We start from the raw sequence: 24,492 nt of genomic DNA on the forward strand, positions 1-24,492 counted from the left end.
GGGCCACGTGGAGGTGGCAGTGAGTCAAGATTGCGCCATTGCACCCCAGCCTGGGTGAGAAGAGCAAAACTCCGTCTCAAAAAAAAAAAAAAGGACATTATGAAAGCAATAACATTTAAAATAGCACAAGAAAGAACAAAATACTTCAGAATAGTGTTAACCAAAAAGGCAAAACATATAAACTGAAAACTACAAGACATTGCTAAAAGGAATTTTAAAAAGAACAAATAAATAGGTATCTGTAGTACTGTGGAATATGTTTTTTTTTTTTTTTTGAGTCTCTTTCTCGCCCAGGCTGGAGTGCAGTGGTGCGATCTCAGCTCATCGCAACTGCCACTTCTGGGTTCACGCAATTCTCCTGCCTCAGACTCCCAAGTAGCTGGGACCACAGGTGTGCACGAGGACACCTGGCTAATTTTTTTTTTTTTGTATTTTTAGTAGAGATGGGGTTTTGCCATGTTGGCCAGGCTGGTCTTGAACTCCTGCCCTTAAGTAATCTGCCTGCCTTGGCCTCCCAGAGTGCTAGGATTGCAGGCGTCAGCCACCATACCTGGCCTGTTTTTTTTTCTTAGTCCATTTGGTGTTGCTGTGGTAGAATACCTGAGGTAATTTATTAAGAACAAAGGTTATTTGATTCGCGATTCTGGTGACTGAAAAGTCCAAGAGTGGACAACTGTGTCTGGTGAGGGTTTCACCTGCTTACACTTGTGGTGGAAAGTAGAAGAGAAGCCAGCATGTGCAGAGATCACATGGTGAGACAGCAAGTAAGAGAACATCAAGGAAGACAGACTCTTTATTATTTTTTTTTCTGAGATGGAGTTTTGCTCTTGTTGCCCAGGCTGGAGTGCAATGGCTCGATCTCGGCTCACCACAACCTCCACCGCCCAGGTTCAAGCCATTCTCCTGTCTCAGCCTCCTGAGTAGCTGGGATTACAGGCATGCGCCACCACGCCCGGCTAATTTTTGTATTTTTAGTAGAGACAGTTTTTCCATGTTGGTCAGGCTGGTTTGAACTCCCAACCTCAGGTGATCCGCATGCCTCCCAAAGTGCTGGGATTATAGGTGTGAGCCACCATACCTAGCTAGAAGACAGACTCTTTAATAACCCACTCTTGTGGGAACCATTCCTGTGAAAGCAATGACAGGAAGGTGTTAATCTATTATGACGGAGTTGCCTTTTTGACCCAAACACCTGCCACCTGGACAGCCACTTTGGAGATCAGATTTCAACATGAGGCCAGGCATAGTAGCTCATGCCTGTAATCCCAGTGCTTTAGGACGCAAGGTGAGAGCATTGCTTGATCCCAAGAACTTGGGACCAGCCTGGTCAGCATAGCTAGACGCCATTTATTCTATTTATTTATTTACTTATTTTTTTTTGAGACGGAGTTTCACTTTGTCGCCCAGGCTGGAGTGCAATAGCACAAACTCGGCTCACTGCAACCTCTGCCTCCTTGGTTCAAGCAATTCTCCTGCCTCAGCCTCCTGAGTAGCTGGGATTATAGGCATATGCCACCATGCCTGGCTAATTTTTGTATTTTTAGTAGAGACAGGGTTTCGCCAGGTTAGCTAGGCTGGTCTCGAACTCCTGACCTCAGGTTATCCCCCTGCCTTGGCATCCCAAAGTGCTGGGATTACAGGCGTGAGCCTCCACACCCAGTTGCTAGACCTCATTTCTGTGATTGCACCACTGCACCCCAGCCTGGGTGACAGAATGACACTCTGTTTTAAACACACACACACACACACAAAAGGCCACTTAATTTTTTTAAATTTTCTTTTTCTTTCTTTCTTTTTTTTTTTTTTTAATGGATAAGATCCAGGAAGAACCCACTTAATTTTTTAAGGGACAGGAACTCACTGTTCCCCACACTTTAGTGCAGTGGCAAGATCTCGACTTACTTCAATCTCTGCGTCCCAGGCTCATGTGATCCTCCCACCTTGACCTCCTGTGTAGCTGGGACCACAGGCACGTGCCACCACACCCGGCCAATTTTTGTATTTTAAGTAGAGATGGGGTTTCCCCATGTTGCCCAAGCTGGTCTTGAACTTTTGAGCTCAAGTGATCCACCGGCCTCAAGCTCCTAAATTGCTGGGATTACAGACATGAATCACCATGCCCCGCCTGGCTCATGCTTAAAACTCTAACTCCCAATAGCTTGGAGGTAAGAGTTCTTTTTTTTTCCTCTCGAGAGTCTTGCTCTGTCATACAGGCTGGAGTACAATGGCGTGATCTCAGCTCACTGCAATCTCTGCCTTCTGGGTTCAAGTGATTCTCCTGCCTCAGCCTCTGAAGTAGCTGGGATTACAGGCTTGTGCCACGACATCCGGCTAATTTTTTTGTATTTTTAGTAGAGACAGGGGTTTCGCCATGTTGGCCAGGCTGGTCTTGAACTCTGGACCTCAGGTGATCTGCCCACCTCAGCCTCCCAAAGTTCTAGGATTACAGGTGTGAGCCACCACACCTGGCCACAGGTTAGAGTTTTTAATGGCAAGAGTATTGCATTCAGGTATAACCTTAAGACTGAAAAAAAAAAAAAAAGAGTATTATAAAGACAGCAGGAAACATACACACACACCACACACACCACACACACAAGGCAGGGTAAATTTCAGGAAAGCAGAGGCTACAGGCAAAATCATATTTCAATACATGGAGGTTTCAAGTGTTATATAAACTTAAAAGGAGGGGATATCTTGAAGCAGGGGCTCACAGGTCATAGGTAGATTCAAAGATCATATTTATAATTGGTTAAGGAAGAGAGAAGCTTCGTTTAAAAATTTAAGCTAGGCTGGGCGCAGTGGCTCACCCTGTAATCCCAGCTACTCGAGAGGCTGAGGCAGAAGAATCCCTTGAACAGGAGGTGGAGGTTGCAGTGAGTTGATATGGCACCATCACACTCCAGCCTGGGCAACAAGAGTAAATCTCCATCTCATGAAAATAAAAAAATTAAGCTAGGTGCAAGGGCTCATGCCTGTAATGCCAGCACTTTGGGAGGCCTAGGTGAGAGGATCATTTGAGGCCAAGATTTCAAGTCCAGCCTAGACAGCATAGCAAGACTGTCTCTTAGAAAAATTAGGGCATTAAGATTTTTTTTAAAAAGGGTAGGGCGAGGTTGCTCATGCTTGTAATCCCAGCGCTTTGGGAGGCCAAGGCGGGTGGATCATGAGGTCAGGAGATTGAGACCATCCTGGCTAGCATGGTGAAACCCCGTCTCTACTAAAAATACAAAAAAAAATTAGTTGGGCATGGTGGCGTGTGCCTGTAATCCCAGCTACTCGGGAGGCTGAGGCAGGAGAATTGCCTGAACCCAGGAGGCGGAGGTTGCGGTGAGCCGAGATCGCGCCATTGCACTCCAGCCTGGGTAACGACCGAAACTCCGTCTCAAAAAAAAAAAAAAAAAAAAAAAAAAAACAACTACAAAAAATTAGCTGGGCGTGGTGGCTTGCGCCTGTAGTCCCAGCTGCTTGTGAGGCTGAGGCGAAATAATCATTTGAACCCAGGAGGCAGAGGTTGCAGTGAGCCGAGATAGTGCCACTGCATTCCAGCCTGGGGACAGAGTGAGACTCTGACTCAAAAAAAAGAAAGAAAGAAAATGGCCAGGCAGGGTGGCTCACACCTGTAATCCCAGCACTTTGGGAGGCTGAGGTGGGTGGATCACCTGAGGTCGGGAGTTCAAGACCAGCCTGACCAACATGGTGAAACCCCGTCTCAAAAAAAAGAAAGAAAAGAAAAGAAAAGAAAAATGGGGTCAGTAGAAAACTAATTGGTTACAGGGAGTGACTTTTTTTAAGCCCCTAAGGAAGAAACAGAACAAAGGTCAAGTTTTGTTTTCACTTTCTTCTTATGTAAGAGTCTCTGCCTGTGAATGGACCTGCTCAGTGGGGGTCCTCAGTGGGGCTCCAAGCCTCTGAAAGACTCAGGGACATATGTTAAGATGTTATCCTTAGTATACAGGGAAAGGAAACATTTCTGGGCCTCTAACTTCCTGAGCTATTGTTTTAGGTCCATTACCTTCTTATTTAACAAAGTTACTTATTTGCTTCTTAGGGCTTCACTAGGTGCCTAGAATTTCCTTTAAACGAACTCAGGATTTTTCTTTATTTCCATGCTTGGGGTTCACAGGCCCCTAATAAAGGGCGTCCCTACTATCTTAAAACCAAAGCAGTGGTGAGGCGCGGTGTCTCATGCCTGTAATCCTAGCACTTTGGGAGGCTTAGGCGGGTGGAGCACGAGGTCAGAAGTTCGAAATCAGCCTGGCCAACGTAGTGAAACCCCATCTCTACTGAAAATACAAAAAATTGTCCAGGCGTGGTGGCGCATACCTGGAATCCCAGCTACTCGGGAGGCTGAGGCAGGAGAATCGCTTGAACCTGGTAGGTGGAGGTTGCAGTGAGTGGCAATTGTATTACTGCACTCCAGGCTGGGCAACACGAGAGAAACTCAGTCTCAAAAAAAAAAAAAAGTGGGGTACAGGGCAGGCACTAGGATCCAGCTTTGCCCACTTAACCCACTAACTCATATGCATGCTGTCTAGACACTTACCTGGGTACGTGTCAAAGTTTTCTCATTGGTCTCCCAAACTTCAGTTCCTAGCTCCAAAGAGACATTTATTTCCCTGTCTCTCCCCTGCTCACACACCTCCCATGGCTCCTTAGTGCTCTCAAGCGCAAGTCCAACCTCCTCAGCCTGGCACCTGAAGCCTTGAAGACCCCGTTCTGCCTGTCCCACTGTATCATTAGCACGAACAACTAGAAAAACATTAATAATTAATAACAAGAATAGCACTACCTCTGTTTATTGAGGGCCTACCTGGTGCTTGGACATGTGTCTTGCAGTTTTAAGGTGCATTCACAACAGCTTTATTATCTTTGTTTTACAGAAGGGGCTGCTGAAGTTGAGAACTCAAGGGACTTGTCCAAGGTTCCCAGCCTAGGTGTGAACTCGGCTCTTCCCAACTCCAAAGCTCAGGCTTAAACCCAACACTCTGTCCCCTCCATGACAAACCTCTCGTGGGATGGGTTTAACTTCCTTGCCATTTCTGTCTTTTACTCTGCTTGAGCCACTATAACAAAATACAATAGACTAGGTGGCTTAAACAACAGACATTTATTTCTCACGATTCTTGACACCAGGAAGTCCAAGGTCAAAATGACAGCAGATTCTGTTCTTGGTGAGGGCTTTCTTCCTGGCTCAAAGATGGCTACTTTCTGGCTGTGCCCTGGAGTTGGGGAGAGACCATGTGGGTGACAGAAAGAAAGAGAAAGATAGTGTAAGGTTTGTTCTCGCCAAGGATAAAATGAAGAAACTGAAGCCAGCACGAAAATAATCCAATGCGAAAGAATTTATTTATGCTCCCGGGTGATGCTCTGCAGTCCAACAGGAGGGGCCAGAGAAGCCGCACCGAATCCTTGCAGATGTGGGGTTTTATAGGGAGTGAAACAGCTGGATTGGTTGTGGGAGAGCAGGACTGCTATTGGGTAAGTTACAAGCCTTTACCTAGGACTTGGCTTGTTGTTGGTTGGAATTACTCAGCTGCTATTGGTTGTTAAGACTCGGCTGCTATTGGTTGTTAAGACTCGGCTGCTATTGGTTAGCAAGATGCTAGGGTTACTGCACCTTGTTTGCATACTGGGCTCTTTTAAGGTAAGGTCAGGCTGTGCCAGCATGGGAGAAGGGAACAAGCCTGAGCATGTCCGAGCTTTTGAAAAAAAGCAGGGGTGGGGGTTGGGGGGGTGGTGGTGTTCGTTCGTGCTCCCGGTGAGGCAACCGGCCTTACAATCACCACAGAAGGAAAGCAGGATCTCTGCTGGTTTCTCAAACAAACAAACAAACGGGATTGAAGGTCTTTTTGTCTTATTTAAGTGATCAGTGTTGGTGAGAGGCAGGTGAATAACCTGCAGTGGGCAGCAGAGCCTGAGGCCAGTCTGGAGCCTGCAAAGGGAGGGAAAGGGTGCTTCTTGGGCAGGCTGCCCTTCCTTGCAGGTGGCCTTCAGATCAGAATCACTCCAGAAGGAGTGCAGATTCTTTTTTTTTTTTTAAATAAAGACGGGGTTTCACCATGTTAGTCAGGCTGGTCTTGAAATCCCGACCTCAGGTGATCCGCCCACTTTGGCCTCCAAAGTGCTTGAATTACAGGCGTGAGCCACCACGCCTGGCCAAGATTCTTTTTGTTTTTTTTTAATATTATTTAATTTTTATTTTTATTGATTTTATTTTTTTGTTTTTGAGACAGAGTCTCAGTCTGTCGCCCAGGGTGGAGTGCAGTGACTCAATCTTGGCTCACTGCAACCTCTGCCTCCTGGGTTCCAGCAATTCTCTTGCCTCAGCGCCCGGCTAAGTTTTTGTATTTTTAGTATAGACGGGTTTTCCTCCTGTTAGCCAGAATGGTCCGGAACTCCTGACCTCCTGACCACCACCCCGCCACCTCCCCCACACCCGCCTCAGCCTCCCAAAGTGCTGGGATTGCAGGCATGAGCCACTGCACCTGGCCGGGAATGTGGATTCTGAGAAGCTGCAGAGCTGTGAAAAGCAGGAGACCCATGTGCAGTGTGGTTGGGTGGGGGCAGAGGGTTCTGTCTTTTTTGAGGTTGCACCTCTGGCGCCTGGAGCCTGGGGCCATTTTCTGGGTAGTGTTTTGGTTTTGGCATTCATGGGGTCGCTGGGGTCAGGCTGTAATCTGCATACATGAAGAAAATCTGTGAAGGTCGGGCTCAGTAAAAGAGTTGTTTGCGTTGTACCCTGGAGAAAAGGTTTAGCAACATGACGTTTATTTAGGTCACAATCTTACAATGACTCCAGGTGAGAGTTTCCTACTGGTACAAATAAATGAAGGTTTTGAAGGAAAGAGTGTTTCCACACTGTCAGGAGGGGACTGGAGGGTACCTTGAGCTCCCAGAGTTGAATTCTTAAGTGTCTCTGTCTCATCACCAGCTTCTGATCCACTCTGGGATTCCACTTCCGCAGTTAAAGCCTAGCTTCCAAGCTTGGGAATTTTTTTTTTTTTCCTGAGTCTCGCTCTGTCACCCAGGCTGGAGTGCAGCGCCACGATCTCGGTTCACTGCAATCTCCGCCTCCCGGGTTCAAGTGATTCTCCTGCCTCAGCCTCCTGAGTTGCTGGGATTACAGGCGCCCCCCACCACACCGGCTAATTTTTGTATTTTAGTAGAGACGGGGTTTCACCATGTTGGCCAGGCTGGTCTTGAACTCCTGACCTTAAGCAATCCACCCACCTTGGCCTCCCAAAGACCTGGGATTACAGGCGTTTGGGAATATTTTGAACCTTATGATTGTGGGTTTTCCTTGTGAACTGCGGGTGAAGCAGGCTGCTTGTCTGAGCTAGTTCAAATGTTTGCTTTGCTTCTCTTGATTTCTTTACAATGATTGCTGTCATAAAAACTCCAGTTTTTCCTATGCATTTAATAATTTTCTTTGTTGGCATTTTAATTTTCTCACCTGAAAATGAGTAGACTGGGTACATATGATATGATAAAGCCTTGGTAATGCTGGCAGTAGCGTCATCCCAAAACCTGACCCCCTGGCGGATATCAAGCCCCCTCCTCCCTTCTGTTTCCACTATGGCCTGGGTGCGTCTCCGGCTCTGAGGCCAGGGAATGGCTCCACTGGACACGGAGTCTGTCATTCGTTGTGCACACTTGTGACTGACTCCGTGTCTGTGAGGAAGAAGCAGAAAAGACACCCTAAATGCAGAAAGACGCCAATATCCGCTCTGCAGAGCCTGAAACACTTTTTGCTTAAATGCAAATATCCTCCCTCGCACCGAAGGTTACTGAGGGAGGAAGTCGGGCCTGCGAAGGGCAGTAACCAAGACCGTGTCAATCTGGTTTTACTCAGCCACATACTGCATTGCTTCTCCTGTCACTCAGTGCCAAGGGGGCAGGACTTAGATCATTATCCAATCACGGGTGCTGGGGCGGGGACCTGCAAACCATCCAATCAGGAACTCTGCAAGGGGGACGGGGGGCAACGTTCAACAACTCCGCGTTGTCTTCCTGTCTCGGGTCCGCGGCGCTTGGGTTCCGTTCTCCCCTTCTCCAGTGGCCCGGGTGGCCCCACCGCAGCCTCTGCCGCGCTGGGACCTGCATAGGCTGGAGAGAGCCGTAGGCAGGACCCCGGGACACCCTGGAAGCCGGGAAATGGTGCGTGTGCTGGGCCGGGCGTCTGGAGACGGGGGGAGGGGCTGGTTTGAACCGGCCGGAACCGGCTGTGGAGGCACCCGGGCCTCCCTGCGGCGACTCCAGGGTCTGGGACCCGAGTTCCTCTGGCGCAGCTCGGCCCTCTGTCACCTCGGCCGCTGGGTGGGGCTGGGTCGTAGCCGGTATCCCGGGCGTCCTGTCCAGACCCTGCGCGACGACTGCGGCCCCAACCCCGGAGCCCTCTGTGGACAGCTCCGCGCCCGCAGCCCCGCCTCTCCCTAGATTGTGCGGAGACACGAGAGGGTCACAGGGGGAATCCCGCCTCGCCTGTGTGGTTCATGCGTGGGAGGAGCTGTGTGCTGTGGGGTTCCCGGTCCATCCTTTTTTTTTCCGGGAAACCGATCTCCCTCCGAGTCTTCCAGATGTGGAAAAAGAGTCTCAAACCTACGACTCCCGTTTCTTAGCCTAGGTTTTTCTAGGTCTGGGAGTAAATCCCTAAATTTCCGGTTCCTTTCCCGCATTCCCAAAGGTGACCTCCCCTCTTCATATCACAACGTTATCAACTGTTTTTTGTTTGGTATTTTAGACACAGTATCTTGGTTGTTCATAGCTTCTTTCACCATCGTCTTTTGAAAGGATTTGTTTTCTGTTTGTGGACTTTTTTTTTTTTTTTTTTTTTTTTGAGACAGCATCTCTCTGTCACCAGGCTGGAGTGCAGTGGAAAGATCTCGGCTCACTGCAACCTCCGCCTCCCGGGTTCAAGCAATTTTCCTTCCTCAGCCTCCAGAGTAGCTGGGATAACGGGCATGCACCACCATGCCTGGCTAATTTTTGTATTTTTAGTGGAGACAGGGTTTCACCGTGTTGACCAGGCCGGCCTCGAAACTCTCGGCCTCAGGTGATCTGCCCGCCTCAGGTGATCTGCCCGCCTCAGCCTCCCAAAGTGCTCGGATTACAGGCATGAGCCACCATGCCCGGCCTATTGTTTGTGGACTTTTAACTTGAGAGGGAATCGGAGCATAAAAACTTGATACTCTGTGATAAAAAAATTTTGTACTTCCCCACCTTTTATCTTTGCTAAGCCCCGAAGCCTAATCAGAATGTCTTTGGGTGGAGTTTCCCCTTTGGAAACTTTACTTGGTGATGTGGCCCTCTATCTTTTCCTGGTCCTGAGTTTCAGAACTGCCTGGGCCTGACCCAGGATGCCCACAGCTGCCACTTTTGGAGGATCTAGTGATTATCAGCCCCTGGGTCACTCCTCCCAGAGGACAGCCTAAGGTGTAGGGATGGGGACTCTTAGGGGAGAACTGGATACCCTGAGGTGGGAGGAGTCTCCCGGTATCCCTTTCAGCTGAAAAGTTTACCCTTTGGGACACAGCTTTCTTCCCCAACCCCAGTTTCCATTCCTTAGGGACGCATTGATGGTTAGCCAATCTTAGGCTGTTATTGAGAGGAAAAGACACAAACGATTCCTGACCTCCGGATTGTTTTAGTCTAGTGAAGGGAGAAAAACTATCCCAAAGGAGAAGGAAAACCCACCCCATTGAAATGGTGCAAGAACCTGAAAAGTAAAATACACTTGGGGCAGAAAGCAGGGCACAATTCACTGTCTTTAAGGAGGGCGGTCACTGAGCACTCTGAGCCAGGATGGGGCTGGGGAGATGGCCTAGGTGATAGGGTGAACTCACCTGACACTGGATTCAGATAAATGTCTGTATTCCAGGTCAGCACTGCCTCTTCCTGGGTTTGTAAAAGATTTATTCGCTTATTTGATCCTTTTTTCAATACATGTACAATGTATTTTATCAGTAGCACTTGAAAGATAAGTTAAAATGTTTACAAAGGGGCAGAAAGTAGATTTGAGGGAAAACAATTATCTAGTCTTACATTCAATTTGTTAAAAAGTCTTATTTGTCTATTTTCTTTCCCATAACATGTGTGGTAAGTTTCTGAGGTCTGTTTTCTTCCTTTGGGTGATTTCAGATCAATCCCAGGACTTAGCCTTGAGAATGCTACTGGGGATGAGAATCTCAGAGAAATAGGGAAATTCGGTCTTCCATATTGCTAGAGAGAAGCGAATACATTTCCACAAGAAAGTGTGGTAGATAAATTGGTGAAATACAGAGATTCTCTAAAATAACTTCTCCTTTGCAGGGTAGAGATTTTGTAGTAATGCATAACTGTTATGTATCCTTTCATCTGGACTTTGGTGATTAATGCTAAATCCTACCAGATGGGACTTTGAAATATTAAATATTAGTGAATTATATATTAGTAAAGAAATTATCATGGAAGCAATAATTACGTGACATGTCTATTGTCTGAAAGGGATAAATACTTGTGCTTTTCATGTTTGAGCTATAGCATACAAATATCTTGCAATTTCCTTTCTACCTATATGTATAAGCAGTGAGTTTGAGTGATTTTGATGGATTCTTCAAACAGGATATTTTCTTGTCTAAAAATAAGTGAATCCAGACATGGTGGCTCACGCCTGTAATCCCAACACTTTGGGAGGCTGAGGCGAGTGGATCACCTGAGGTTGGGAGTTCGAGACCAGCCTGACCAACATGGAGAAACCCTGTCTCTACTAAAAATACAAAATTAGCCTGGTGTGGTGGTGCATGCCTGTAATCCTAGCTACTTGGGAGGCTGAGGCAGGAGAACCACTTGAACCTGGGAGGCAGAGGTTGTGGTGAGTGGAGATTGTGCCATTGCACTCCAGCCTGGGCAATGAGAGCAAAACTTCTTCTCAAAAAAAAAAAAAAAAAGAAAAGTAAATGAATAGCCTTGTCTGGGGAAGCAGAGGTCTGAGGCAAAGTGTATCTCAGAGTGACTCCAAGCTAAGAGCCTGCAAAGGGAGTTGATTGAAGTCCCAGTTGGTTCTTCCTGGGTAGAAGTTGCAGGCGCCCCAGCCTGATCACTCCAACCAGGGAGAAGTCCTTTATACTGAGAGAATCTACAGACCACTGGAGAGCTGGGGATCCACACGTAGGTGTAGTTGGGAAGGTGATGTTCTGTCTGAGGTTGTAATTGTTATTGTTCAGATAATAACAAAAAACTATGGGCTCCCATGATTTGAGAGAGCTGTTTCTAGACATCCTCAAATACAAGAAATCTGGAATTAGGTAAGAAGTGACTTTATTTGCAAGGACTATAACAAAAAGGGGGAAATCAGCAGATGTAAGATATGCAAGCATCCCAGAGGTTAGACAGAAAAAGGCTTTTCTGGTGGGAAGTCGTGGCTTAAACCTGTAATCCGAGCACTTTGGGAGGCTAAAATAGGGGGATTGCTTGAGGTCAGGAGTTTGAGACTAACCTGGACAACATAGTAAGGCCTCCTCCCTACAAAACTAAAAAGAAATTAGCTGGGGATGGTGGTGCACACCTGTAGTCCCAGCCGAGGCTGAGGTGGGAGGATCCCTTGAGCCCAGGAGGTCAAGGCTCTAGTAAGCTGTGATTGTGCCACTGTACCCTAGCCTGGATGACAGAGCAGGACTGTCTCCCCTCCTCTCCCCCTTAAAAAGTTTTTCATTCATAGGGAGGAACAAATAAGATTGGGAATAAGTGGGGTGGGGGGAAGGGCAGAATGGAAAGTGCAAAATTGGATCCTGAATTAGAGAATGTTTTATCCTGAGGTTAGCCTGTTCTTAGGATGGTTCATAAAGGAGGGGTTGGATGGGTGCTTCCTTAGGCTGTTTAGCGTGGGTCAAAGTTCAGGGGCCTGAAAGAGGGAGAGAAACTTAACCAAAAGTTTGATTTACAGATAATTCGTTTTGACTGATCAGTGAAGACAAAACTGTCCAGCCAATTGTTTGTGAAGTAAACAATGGGTATTTGGAGAGTGTATCTGGCTTTCTTATAGGTAAAATAAGGGACATCTTAATTAGTAACGGGAAGCGTGTTTCTTTTTTTTCCCCCAGTAGCCTGCTTCTCTAGAACACTAAGGGTGGTGGTGGTGGAGAGTGCTTTAATCATAGGTATTCTGTGGGATTATAGAGCTTGGGTAAAATTTAACATTGTCATCAGTTTGGTTTTGTATCCGAGTTGGTTTAGACAGAGTGTGATTTGTGCAAATGTCTGTGAGGGTCAGACTTAATGAAAGACACCTTTGGTTTCTTTCTACTGGAGGAAAGGTTTATGAATTTAAGAGTGTATTTGCTCTGTGGTATAATAAATATATTTGGTGTTGTCTGCAGTTCCTGAGACAGGGATCCTAAAACCCTTGGAATTTCCCAAGTGATAGGTGGAGTGTGTTTTGTTATTCACAACAAGCCCCTTTCAGACCATAGTTAACTTTCAAGCTAATGAGGTGACTCAGGAACTCTTGGATACTTTCAGAGTGGAGACTGGTGATCAGAAGCACCAAACCTGTGACTAGAAGATTGTCACTTTAAGCTCCAGCACCCCCACCTCAGGAAAGAGCAGAGGCTGGAGATTGAGTTGTGTAAAAATTTTTGAGCAAAGACATTCAGAGAGTACTTTCAGGTGGACGAGGACATTGATGTGCTGGGAGGGTGGTGCACCCCAAGATGGGGAGCATTTCCTATCCACTCCCCTTTCCTTGCCACTTACATCTCTTATTTGCCTGTTCCAGAGTTATACTTAAGTAAAATGTTTTGCTGAGTTCTTTGAATAGTTTTAGCAAATTATTGAACCCAAGGAGGAGATTATGGGAGCTCATGATTTGTACACAGTTGTTGAGAAGTGTGGGTGGCTCCGTGGCTTGTGACTGGCATGTGAACTGGCATGTGGTGAGTGTGAGCCCTGATATTGTAGAGTGTCTGCTGATTCTGAGTGGCATGAGAACTGAATTGTTAGGTCCCTCACTAGTGTTGGAGAACTGGTCGGTGTTTGCACATTTGGTGTCACAAAAAAACACCAGAAGTCAGCACCTTAAACTGACTCCAGGTAAACATGTGGTCACTGATGAGAATTGAGACCATGATTCCACATCATGAGAGGAGGAGAGTAGGATGTGTGGAGCTCCCAGAATGTCTCCCTCACTCATTTCTTAGGAGTGGGCCACATCTTCACAGAATGGTCCTCAGGCTTGTTCAACCTTCCGAATGTGGGTTTCCTTGTGAACTGTGGGTGAAGCAGGCTGCTAGGTCATAGACCCCAGAGAGAAAGGATAGTTCTCCTTATAGGCCAACAGGAAGAGGGTGGCTGTTAAGGACCTGACATACACACCTCACCAGGGGAGCAAGAGAGAGGAATCTGGACAGACACCTTTATTGGAGACTCCTGTGGGAGTTGTAATTGGTGAGTTTAGAGTGAGCAGATGGCAATTCCGTGGAGCCACACGATGGCTGGAGGTGGTCCTGCAGCCTATCTGTGCATTCCTTGTGTGGGGTCAGTTGGATGATTTCTAGCAGTTTGTATCTAGCTGTCTGATGGGGAGGTGATCACTGGGGGGCAGCTGTGTAAGGCAGATAACTGGAGTGACCACATGGAGGAAATGGAGGAGGCGTAGAAATGGAAACTGTATTAAGGGTGACGAAGCCCCGCTTCTGGTATGAAAAAGTTAAAGCCATATTCAAAGTGGCTTCTGAGGTAACATAAAATGATAAGAATTCACTACAATAGACAGCTCTACACTGAAATCACAACGTTATGTGGGGACGATGGGCAGAAGATGAATTATTCTCTTGGAGATAACTGTTTATCCCTGCCCCTGTTGTTTAACTGTCCATCGTTTCTGTCCCTGACTGACCATACCTGCTCTGTCATAGGTTCACATACCTTACATAGATGCCCTGGTTTCAGAATTTGCTATATTTCTTTGGTCTGTCTCTCTGCTACTGCCTTAATGTCCTAATTATTTCATATCCCTAATGTATGGTTGAGAAAGTGCCAGACTGTCTTAGTCACCTGGGGATGCTGTAATACACTGCCATGGGCTGGGTGACTTAGCACACATTTATTTTTCACAGTTCTGGAGGCTGGGAAGTCCAAGTTCAAGGTACTGGTGGATGTGAGGGCCTGCTTTGTGGTTTTCAGATTATCATCTCTCATTGTATTGAGGAAGCAAGCTGTCTCCTGTCATTTCTTCTAAGGGTGCTAATTCCATTTATGAGGGTGCCACCCTCATGATCTCTAACCCCAATTACCTCCCAAAGATGCCACCTCCTAATACAATGATATTTAGGAGTTAGAATTTCAGTATATGAATTTTGGGAGGGACGCACAGATTCAGGCTATAACACTGACGGTGTACTGTACAAAGTCTTTGCTGTTTTTAGATATTTGAGTTCTACTTCAGGGTTTTTTTTTTTTTTTTTTCGAGATGGAGTCTTGCTCTGTTGCCCAGGCTGGAGCACAATGGTGCAATCTCCACTCACCACACCTCTGCCTCTGGGTTCATGTAATTCTCCTGCCTTAGCCTCCTGAGTAGCTGGGACTGCAGGCGCACACCACCATACCTGGCTAACTTTTGAATTTTTAGTAGAGATGGGATTTCACTTTGTTGACCAGGCTAGTCGTGACCCACCTGCTTCAGCCTCTCAAAGTGCTGGGATTACAGGCATGAGCCACTGCGCCTGGCCAGATTTATTTTTTTATGGAGACAGGATCTCACTATGTTGCCCGGGCTGGTCTTGAACTCCTGGGCATCAAGCATTCCTCTTATCTTTGCCCCCTAAAGTGTTAGGATTACAGGTGTGAGCCACTGCACCCAGCTAATATTATTTTATATTATATTTTATATTTATATTTTAACAGTGTAAAATGTGTATTCATATGTTAAATGTGTATTATACAATCATTTTATATTTTAACTTATGATTTTTTTTATTCTATTTTAAAAAATCTATTGAGACTTAGAACTTTCACCACTACTATTCAACATAGTACTGGCTGTTCTAGCCAGAGTAATTAGACTGGAAAAAGAAAAGACATCAAAATTGGACAGGAAGAAGAAAATTTTTTCCTATTCACAGATTATATGACCTTACATCCAGAAAATCCAAGAGATTTCCGCCCCCCCCACAGACACACTTATAAGTAATAAGTGAATTAAGCAAACTGGCAGGAAGGAAACAACCTGCCAAAATCTGTTACTTTTTTTTTTTTTTTTTTTGGAGATGGAGTTTCACTTTTGTTGCCCAGGCTGGAGTGCAATGGCACGATCTTGGCTCACTGCAGCCTCTGCCTCCTGGATTCAAGTGATTCTCCTGCGTCAGCCTCCCAAGTAGCTGGGATTATAGGCATGTGCCACCACACCCTGCTAATTTTGTAGTTTTAGTAGTGACAGGGTTTTACCATGTTGCTCAGGCTGGTCTTGATCTCCTGACCTCAGGCGATCCACCCACCTTAGCCTCCCAAAGTGCTGGGATTACAGGTGTGAGCCACTGGCCAAAATCTGTTATTTCATTTCTATACTTTGTCACAGAACAACCCAAAATGGATATTAAGAAAACATTTTCTTCCATGTACTTTAAATCATCTTTAGCTCACTTAATAATACCTAATACAACATAAATGCTAGGTAAGTAGTTGTTATATTGTGTTGTTTAGGGAATAATGAGAAGAAAAGTTTATACATGGTTAGTATGTACCTAACCATCATAGACCTAACTACATAGTATATGATCAGAGGTTGGTTGAATCTGAGGATCCAGAAACCCCGAGTATGGAGAGCTGACTGTAATACATCATTGGATGATAAACAAAATGTATAATATCCATACAGTGGAATATAATTCTACCACAAAAGCAAAGTGGCAATGCATGCTGCAACATGGATGTGACTGGAGAAACCTATAAAGAAGCCAGTTATGGCCGGGCCTGGTGGCTCATGCCTGTAATCCCAGCACTTTGGAAGGCCGAGGCAGGTGGATCACAAGGTCGGGAGTTTGAGATCAATCTGGCCAATATGGTGAAACCTTGTCTGTACTAAAAATAGAATAATTAGGCGTGGTGGCGGGTGCCTGTAGTCCTAGCTACTTGGAAGGCTGAGGCAGGAGAATCGCTTGAACCCAGGAGGTAGATGTTGCAGTGAGCTGAGATCGTGCCACTGCACTGCCTGGGTGACAGAAAGAGACTCTGTCTCTCTCTTTTGTTTTTTTCCTCCATAGAGACAGAGTTTGACCACATTGGTCAGGCTGGTCTCAAACTGCTAATCTCAGGTGATCACCTGCCTTGGCCTCCCAAAATGCTGAGATTACAGGCATGAGCCACTGCACCCGGCTTAGACTCTGTCGTAAAAAAAAAAAAAAGAAGTCAGTATACCACATGACATGATTCTGATTATATGAAAGTCCGTAATGGAAAATCTACAGAGACCGAAAAGATTGCTGGTTATCAAGGGCTGGGGATTGGTGGAGAAAGAATGGGAGGATAGGAGATAGGTAAAAGGTACATGGCCTTATTTTTGAGGTGGTGAAAATTGACTGTGATCTTGATTGCATGTATCTCTGAATATACTAAAAACCATCTATTAAAAGTATTAGGAGTTTCCAGGTTCATTTCAAATCTGTATAATCTGTTACTGTTTTTCTTATATTTACCAGTGAGAATAAGACTTCAAGGCTGGATGTGATGGCTCACGCCTGTAATCCAACACTATGGGAGGCCAAGGCAGGAAGATCTCTTGAGCCCACGTGTTCAAGACTAGCCTGGGCAACATGGCAAGACCCTGTCTCTACAAAACAAACACAAATAAGTAAATAACTGGGCGTTGTGGCTTGCACCTATAGTCCCAGCTACTCCAGAGGCTGAGGCGGGAGGATCCACTTGAGCCTAGGTGTTCCAATCTGCAGTGAGTTATGATTGCACCACTGTACAATCATAGCTCAATCAATGTTGCTAGGGCGACAGAGCTAGTCCCTGTCTCTTAAAAAAACAAAACGCAGTTGCCTTAGAGGTATCATATTCTTACATATTTCAGAGTGCTCCAGGAACATGTGTAAAGACTCATCTGAAAGAAGTACCCTTCTGGTGTGAAGTGTACACTCGACAGTTTCAATTTTAGATGACTCCCTGCCAGCATATCCTGGTCTACTCTAGTCCTCTTGCTCCAGCCACCCCCAGATAACCAGTTTTGATCACTTTTTGTGCATCCTGTCACTGTTGACATAAAAACAAGCAACTGGGAATGTTTATTTTTCTTTCCTGCCTTTCTTACAGTAGTGAGTAGTCAGACTCCAGTGCCTAATGTTTGTCTGCCAAGAGCTAAAACCTCACCGTCCCCTTCTCCCTTTGTGCCCATGCGGGGACCAGCTTTCAAGGAAGCCTGGGGTTCCGTCTTCTGGTGTCTGTCCATGGAACTCTCATCCAGCCCCAACCCCAACATAATAAATACCCCAGCCAGGCAGCTTCCCTTGCTCTCTCAAGCCATATCACACCTGCTTGATGGCCTTTCCCTGTTCTCCCCAGAGACCTCAATCACGTGAGAATAATAAGCTTTTTTATGCCCTTTCAGCCTGCATGAGACACTCCATCATCAGTGTCAACATCAGAACCACATCTCTGCAATTGGTGCTGTGAACAAGATGTCTGGACATTAACCACCATGTAGAGGGGTCTGCCTTTGCTCCTCTGCTCTGCTGCCTGATACTAGGCATGCACTTTGAGCTGCTGCTTCCTGGGGAACTCCTGCTTTGAGCTGTCTTGCTCTGTATTTGTTGTGTTGTTGAGACCCAGCAAGTCTGGGTCTATAATCAGCCCTAGTTGATAGTTTGATAATTCCTTGACATTTAGGAAGGGAGTATGGGATTAGAGCCCTCCTTAAAGTGGTCCTTGGTTGTGTGTCTTGATCTGGACCTGTGTCTTTTAGAATGAAGCTGTGTGTACTATTGTATTCTGGTCCCTTCCACAGGGTGCTGAGGGGAAGACTCTTAACTGAAAGAATAGTTATTATTTTAATTAAAAAATTATTTTTGGAAACCAGGCCTCACTCTGTTGCCCAGGCTGGAGTGCAGTGGCACCATCATAGCTCACTGTAACTTGAAACTTCTGGGCTCATGCAGTCCACCTGCCTTGGCCTCCCAAAGTGTTGGGATTATAGGTATGAACCACTGCACATGGAAGAGGAGTCATTTTAAAAGAAGAGAAAGAAGAGAAGGGGAAAGGCAGCCATTAGATGGTAGGCTGAGTTCATACTGTAATATTAGAGGGCTACAGGACCCCTAAGTGCTGCTGCCACTGCCTGTGCCTCTGTCACCACAAGGATCCTGGCTGAGTCCATACTGTAGTATCACAGGGCTACAGGACCCCTAAGTGCTGCTGCCGCCGCTACTGCCTGTGTCTCTGTCACCACAAGGATCCTGGCTGAGTTCATACTGTAATATCAGAGGGCCACCAGGACTCCTAAGTGCTGCTGCCACCACTGCCTGTTCCTCTGTCACCACAAGGATGTTCACTCTTTTGATATTATAGGGGATGACATCCACATACACCCTATTGCACAGGAGAGAGAGTAGTTCAAACTGAAGCTAATCCTGGAGTCCTTTAAACCTTGTAAAACCATTTCTGCCCTGGAGGAGGCCCATGATCTTGAGGATACAGATGTAAGGCTGGGAGTGGGGGGCGGAGGGTGGGGGGGGGTGGGAAATGTGCAAATACTAGGGTAGACAGGACAGTCCCTTTCCCCATCCCTGATGTATATCTAGAGACAGACAAAACCAACGACCAATGGAGGAAACAAAGGGAAAAAAGTACTGAAACAGGTTCACAATTTTACCCGATAGGAAATCCAAATACACAAAAAGATGTACACAGCAAAAAAGATAAAAGGGAACTGCATGGTACTGTGCCTCCCTCCCTCAAGAACATAGGTTCTGTTTCTTGTTTGTTTTGAGACAGAGTCTTGCTGTGTGCCCAGGCTGGAGTCCAATGGCTTGATTCGGCTCACTGCAACCTCTGCCTCCCAAGTTCAAGCAATCCTCCTGTCTCAGCCTCCTGAGTAGCTGGGTCTGGATAATTTTTGTATTTTTAGTAGAGATGAGGTTTCACCATGTTGGCCAGGCTGGTCTCGAACTCCTGACCTCAAGTGATCTGCTTGCCCCAGCTTCCCAAAGTGCTGGAATTATAGATGTGAACTACCACACCTGGCCCACAAGATAGGTTCTAAATTAATACCTGCTGTAATGTGCTAATTAACAATCCTTCATGCTATTAATCAACATAAAGCACATATTAAACTTTTACCTGGTGATCCCACTAAATTTAAGCAAGGTAAACCCTGTAATCTGAGTAATGAATATATAATAGAGGATAAACATATGCCTTGTGTTAACCATCAGAATTACTGCCTTGTTTCAAGTAACCATGGTCAAAGCACCCATTGTCCTAAGATACCCTGTACTGAGCAGGGTTACTCTAAAATGATAAAAAATAAAGTTGTTGAGTCTTACAAAGTGGCTTGGCAAGACAGAATTTCATGGACCTTTATCCCCAGTTAAATTTGTTACCATGGCCCAGTATAAATTAGAGGAGTGAAAAGCATCCTTAGAATGACTAAGTGAATAGCAGTAGGGAGTTTGCATGGATGACATTACCACATGTGTACCTGGGGGAGCCAATGAAGGGTTGCTGCTTTTCATCCCTTTATTGGGAAGTCTGTGATAAACAGATCCAGGGGTTAGCCTGTCTGACCAAACATCAAGCAGTCATCTTAACACCAGCCAAAAATGGGCTCTATCAACACTTAGGTTTACAGACCTTTTTTTATTTGGAGACGGAGTTCCGCTCTTGTTACCCAGGCTGGAGTGCAATGGCGCGATCTCGGCTCACCGCAACCGCCGCCTCCTGAGTTCAGGCAATTCTCCTGCCTCAGCCTCCTGAGTAGCTGGGATTACAGGCACGCGCCACCATGCCCAGCTAATTTTTTGTATTTTTAGTGGAGACGGGGTTTCACCATGTTGACCAGGATGGTCTCGATCTCTTGACCTCGTGATCCACCCACCTCGGCCTCCCAAAGTGCTGGGATTATAGGTGTGAGCCACCGCGCCCGGCCTACAGACCTTTTTTTGAGACTCTGTTGCCAGGCTGGAGTGCAGTGTTGTCATCACAGCTCACTGCAACCTTCACTTCCCGGGTTCAAGCAATTCTGCCTCAGCCTCCTGAGTAGCTGGGATTACAGGCGCATACCACCACACCTAGCTAATTTTTTTTTTTTTTTTTGAGGCGGAGTTTCGCTGTTGTTACCCAGACTGGAGTGCAATGGCGCGATCTCGGCTCACCGCAACCTCCGCCTCCTGGGTTCAGGCAATTCTTCTGCCTCAGCCTCCTGAGTAGCTGGGATTACAGGCGCGCACCACCATGCCCAGCTAATTTTTGTATTTTTAGTAGAGACGGGGTTTCACCATGTTGACCAGGATGGTCTCGATCTCTTGACCTCGTGATCCACCCGCCTCGGCCTCCCAAAGTGCTGGTATTATAGGTGTGAGCCACCGCGCCCGGCTAATTTTTGTATTTTTAGTAGAGATGGAGTTTCACCATGGGTCAGGATGGTCTCGATTTCTTGACTTCGTGATCTGCCCATCTTGGCCTCCCGAAGTGCTGGGATTACAGGTGTGAGCCACCATGCCTGGCCAGTTCACAGACTCGTTAGTGGTTGTGTGAGACTTTCCTGTTTGTGGTAAGATACCTGAGTATCTCTCTTTTTTTTTTTCCTTTTTGTGGAGAACAGGGTATGGCTTTATTGCCCAGGCAGGTCTCAAACTCCTGGGCTCAAGCTATCCTCCCCACTCTGCCTCCCTAAGAGCTGTGATTACAGGCATGAGCCACAGCATCTGGTGTATCTCTGTCAGATACCCAAAATAGAAATCAAGGTAATACATGTCTTTTTTTTTTTTGAGACAGAGTTTCACTCGTTGCCTAGGCTGGAGTGCAACAGTTCGATCTCAGCTAACTGCAGTCTCTGCCTCCTGGGTTCAAGTGATTTTCCTGCCTTAGCCTCCCAGGTAGCTGGGATTACAGGCATGTGCTGCCACACCTGGCTAATTTTGTATTTTTGGTAGAGACAGGGTTTCACCATGTTGGTCAGGCTGGTCTCAAACTCCTGACCTCAGGTGATGTGCCTGCCTTGGCCTCCCAAACTGCTGGGATTACAGGCCACCACTCCCGGCCAACACATGTCTTATATGAAGTCCACAATACAAGGATACTCATACATGTTTAAGTTCCAGACAGTAACCAAGGTCCTAATTTCACTTTTCAGAATATACAGTGCTGGACTCCTAAACAAGGCATTGGATGGAACTTTCTCCTCCCTTCCCAGTCTCAGGCTGAAGACCTTATTCATCACCCTGATGGCTTACTAAAATAAGTTCAAATCAGTTGCATGAAAGATGATCTGGGCTGGGCATAGAGGCTCACACCTGCCATGTCAGCACTTTGGGAGGCCAAGGTACGCGGATTGCCTGAGCCCAAGAGTTTGAGAGCAGCCTGGGCAACATGACAAAGCCCCGTCTCTATAAAAAATATGAAAATTTGCCAGGCATGGTGACATGCACCTGTAGTCCCAGCTCCTTGGGAGGCTGAGGTGGAAGAATCACTTGAGCCTGGGAGGTTGAGGCTGCAGTGAGCTGTGATCACACTACTGCACTCCAATCTGGGTGACAGAATGAGACCCTGTCTGAAAGAAAGAAAAAGTGACATGTTCCAGTGATGAGTTACTTTTCAGGGGCAGATTGTCATGAGTCTGTCTTCATTTTAACTTTTTGTAACATTTTTTTCAGAACAGTGTTTTTTTTTTTTTTTTTAAATAGAGACGGGGTTTCACCATGTTGGCCAGGATGGTCTCGATCTCTTGACCTCATGATCCGCCAGCCTCGGCCTCCCAAAATGCTGGGATTACAGGTGTGAGCCACTGTACTTTTTTTTTTTTTTTTTTAAGAGAGAACAGTTTTAAGTTTACAGAAAAATTGATCATTAAGTAGAGTGTTACTTAATGATCACCCCTCTTTACAGTTTGCCTTATTTTTTATATACTGTATTACTGTGGTACATTTGTTACAATTGAGGAACCAATATTGTTGCATTAATGTTCACATTTTACATTAGAGTTAACTCTATTGTGTTTTTATTGGACTTTGACGATTTTTTTTTGTTTTTGAGGCGGATTTTCGCTCTTGTTACCCAGGCTGGAGTGCAATTGCGCGATCTTGGCTCACCGCAACTCCACCTCCCGGGTTCAAGCCATTCTCCTGCCTCAGTCTCCTGAGTAGCTGGGATTACAGGCAGCACCACTCTGCCCGGCTAATTTTTGTGTTTTTAGTAGAGATGAGGGTTTTGCCATATTGGCCAGCCTGGTCTTGAACTCCTGAACTCATGATCCACCCCGCTCTGCTTCCCAAGTGTTGGGATTACAGGTGTGAGCCACCGTGCCTGGTAATGACAAGTGTCTGTTATTTCTGTTAGGGTAGTTTCACTATCCTAAAAATCGCCTATAGTCCATATATTCATTCATCCCTCCTTTCCATCCTGAAATCCCTTACAACCAAAGACTTTTTAATGTCCCATAGTTTTGTCTTTTGCAGAATATCTTATAGTTGGTAACACATTGTATGTGGCCTTTTTAGATTGGATTCTATCGCTTAGTAATGTACTTTTGTTTTTTTAATTTTGAACAGAGTCTCTTGCTCAGGCTGGAGTGCAGTGGTGCTGTCTCAGCCCACTGTAACCTCTGCCTCCTTCTTTCAAGTGATTCTCCTGCCTCAGCCTCCTGAATAGCTGGGATTACAGGTGCTTGCTACCATGCCTGGCTAATTTTTTTTTTTTTTTTGAGATGGAGTTTCACTCTGTCACCAGGCTGCAGTACAGTGGCGCAATCTCGGCTTACTGCAGCCTCTGCCTCCTGGGTTCAAGGGATTCTCCTGCCTCAGCCTCCAAAGTAGCTGGGACAATAGGCGGGCACCACCACACCCAGCTAATTTTTGTGTTTTTAGTAGAGATAGGGTTTCACCATGTTGACCAGGATGGTCTTGATCTCCTGACCTTGTGATCCACTCACCTTGATCTCCCAAAGTGCTAGGATTACAGGCGTGAGTTACTGTGCCCAGCCAGTTAATTTTTGTATTTTTAGTAGAGATGGGGTTTCACCATGTTGGCCAAGCTGGTCTCAAACTTCTGACTTCAGAAGACCCACCAGCCTCGGCTTCCCAAAATGCTGGGATTACAGATGTGACCCACCACAGCCACTCTTAAGTTTTCTCTTTTTTTTGAGTCGGAGTTTCGCTCTTGTTACCCAGGCTGGAGTGCAATGGCGCGATCTCGGCTCACTGCAACCTCTGCCTCCTGGGTTCAGGCAATTCTCCTGCCTCAGCCTCCTGAGTAGCTGGGACTACAGGCACGCGCCACCATGCCCAGCTAATTTTTTTGTATTTTTAGTAGAGACGGGGTTTCACCATGTTGACCAGGATGGTCTCGATCTCTTGACCTCGTGATCCACCCGCCTCGGCCTCCCAAAGTGCTGGGATTATAGGCGTGAGCCACCGCGCCCGGCCCTTCTCTATGTCTTATAGCTTCTATCTTATTTCTTTTTGTCAGTGAACAATACTTAATCATGTGGATGGGCTGGGCTCACTGCAACCTCTGGTCCCAGATTCAAGCGATTCTTTTGCCTCAGCTTCCCAGGTAACTGAGATAACAGGTGCACATCACCATGCCCAGCTAGTTTTTGTATTTTTAGTAGAGACACGGTTTTACTATGTTGGCCAGGCTGGTCTTAAAACTCCTGACCTCAGATGACCTCAAATGATCCACCTGCCTTGGCCTCCCAAAGTTCTGTGATTACAGGTGTGAGCCACCATGCCTGGCCTCTTCTGTGTTCTTTCGAATTTCCTGTCAGATAAGGGTGAGAGGAGTGTCTTTTATTCTACTAAAATGATTCTTGGTGAGCTCTTAGCTTCAGGCCGGGGGTTAAGGCCTCAGAATCACCAATCCTTGATCAGAGGCTTGGAACTTTCAGCCCCAACCTCTAACTTCCATGGAAGAGAGAGGAGCTGGAGAATTAGCTATTCACCAGCAGCCAGTGATTTAATCAGTAATTCCTGAGTAATCAAACCTCCATAAAACTCCTAAATAAATGGGTTCACAGTGCTTCCAAGTTGGTGCTTAGAGAATGTTTAACCTGCAAAGGCACAAAAGCTCTGCGCCCTCCCAGCCCATATTCTGCCCTATGCATGTCTTCCATTTGGTAGTTCCTGCCTTGTATTCTTTGTAATGAACTGGTGATACTAAGTTAATTGTTCTCTTGAGTTCTGAGAGGTGTTACCTATTGTGAAAAGGTGTCATGGGAATCCTCAATTTAATGTAATTTAATCTAATTTTTTTTTTCTTTTTTCTTTTTTTTTTTTGAGACGGAGTTTCGCTCTCGTTACCCAGGCT

The 24,492-nt window shown here is 46.1% G+C and overlaps 1 protein-coding gene across 7 annotated transcripts in view; it reads left to right on the top strand.

Moving 5' to 3' along the window:
* The window catches only part of ZNF564 (zinc finger protein 564), a 40,282-nt gene that overhangs the window by 6,157 nt on the left and 9,633 nt on the right, over positions 1-24,492 (top strand). The window contains exons 1-2 of one of the 7 annotated variants that reach the window (XM_064381805.1): positions 7,987-8,160; positions 16,671-18,244. The exons of 1 other annotated variant lie outside the window; for it this stretch is intronic. In XM_064381805.1, the coding sequence (XP_064237875.1) occupies positions 18,242-18,244 (3 nt within the window). In that variant the 5' untranslated portion in view covers positions 7,987-8,160; positions 16,671-18,241. 5 more of the 7 variants (XM_064381804.1, XM_012436233.2, XM_064381808.1 and 2 more) reach the window with 5 other exon arrangements.

Source organism: Aotus nancymaae, unplaced genomic scaffold, assembly GCF_030222135.1.
Source record: "Aotus nancymaae isolate 86718 unplaced genomic scaffold, 86718_ANA_hifiasm-v0.15.2.pri h1tg000028l, whole genome shotgun sequence".
In the NCBI taxonomy this organism is placed as follows: Eukaryota; Metazoa; Chordata; class Mammalia; order Primates; family Aotidae; genus Aotus; species Aotus nancymaae.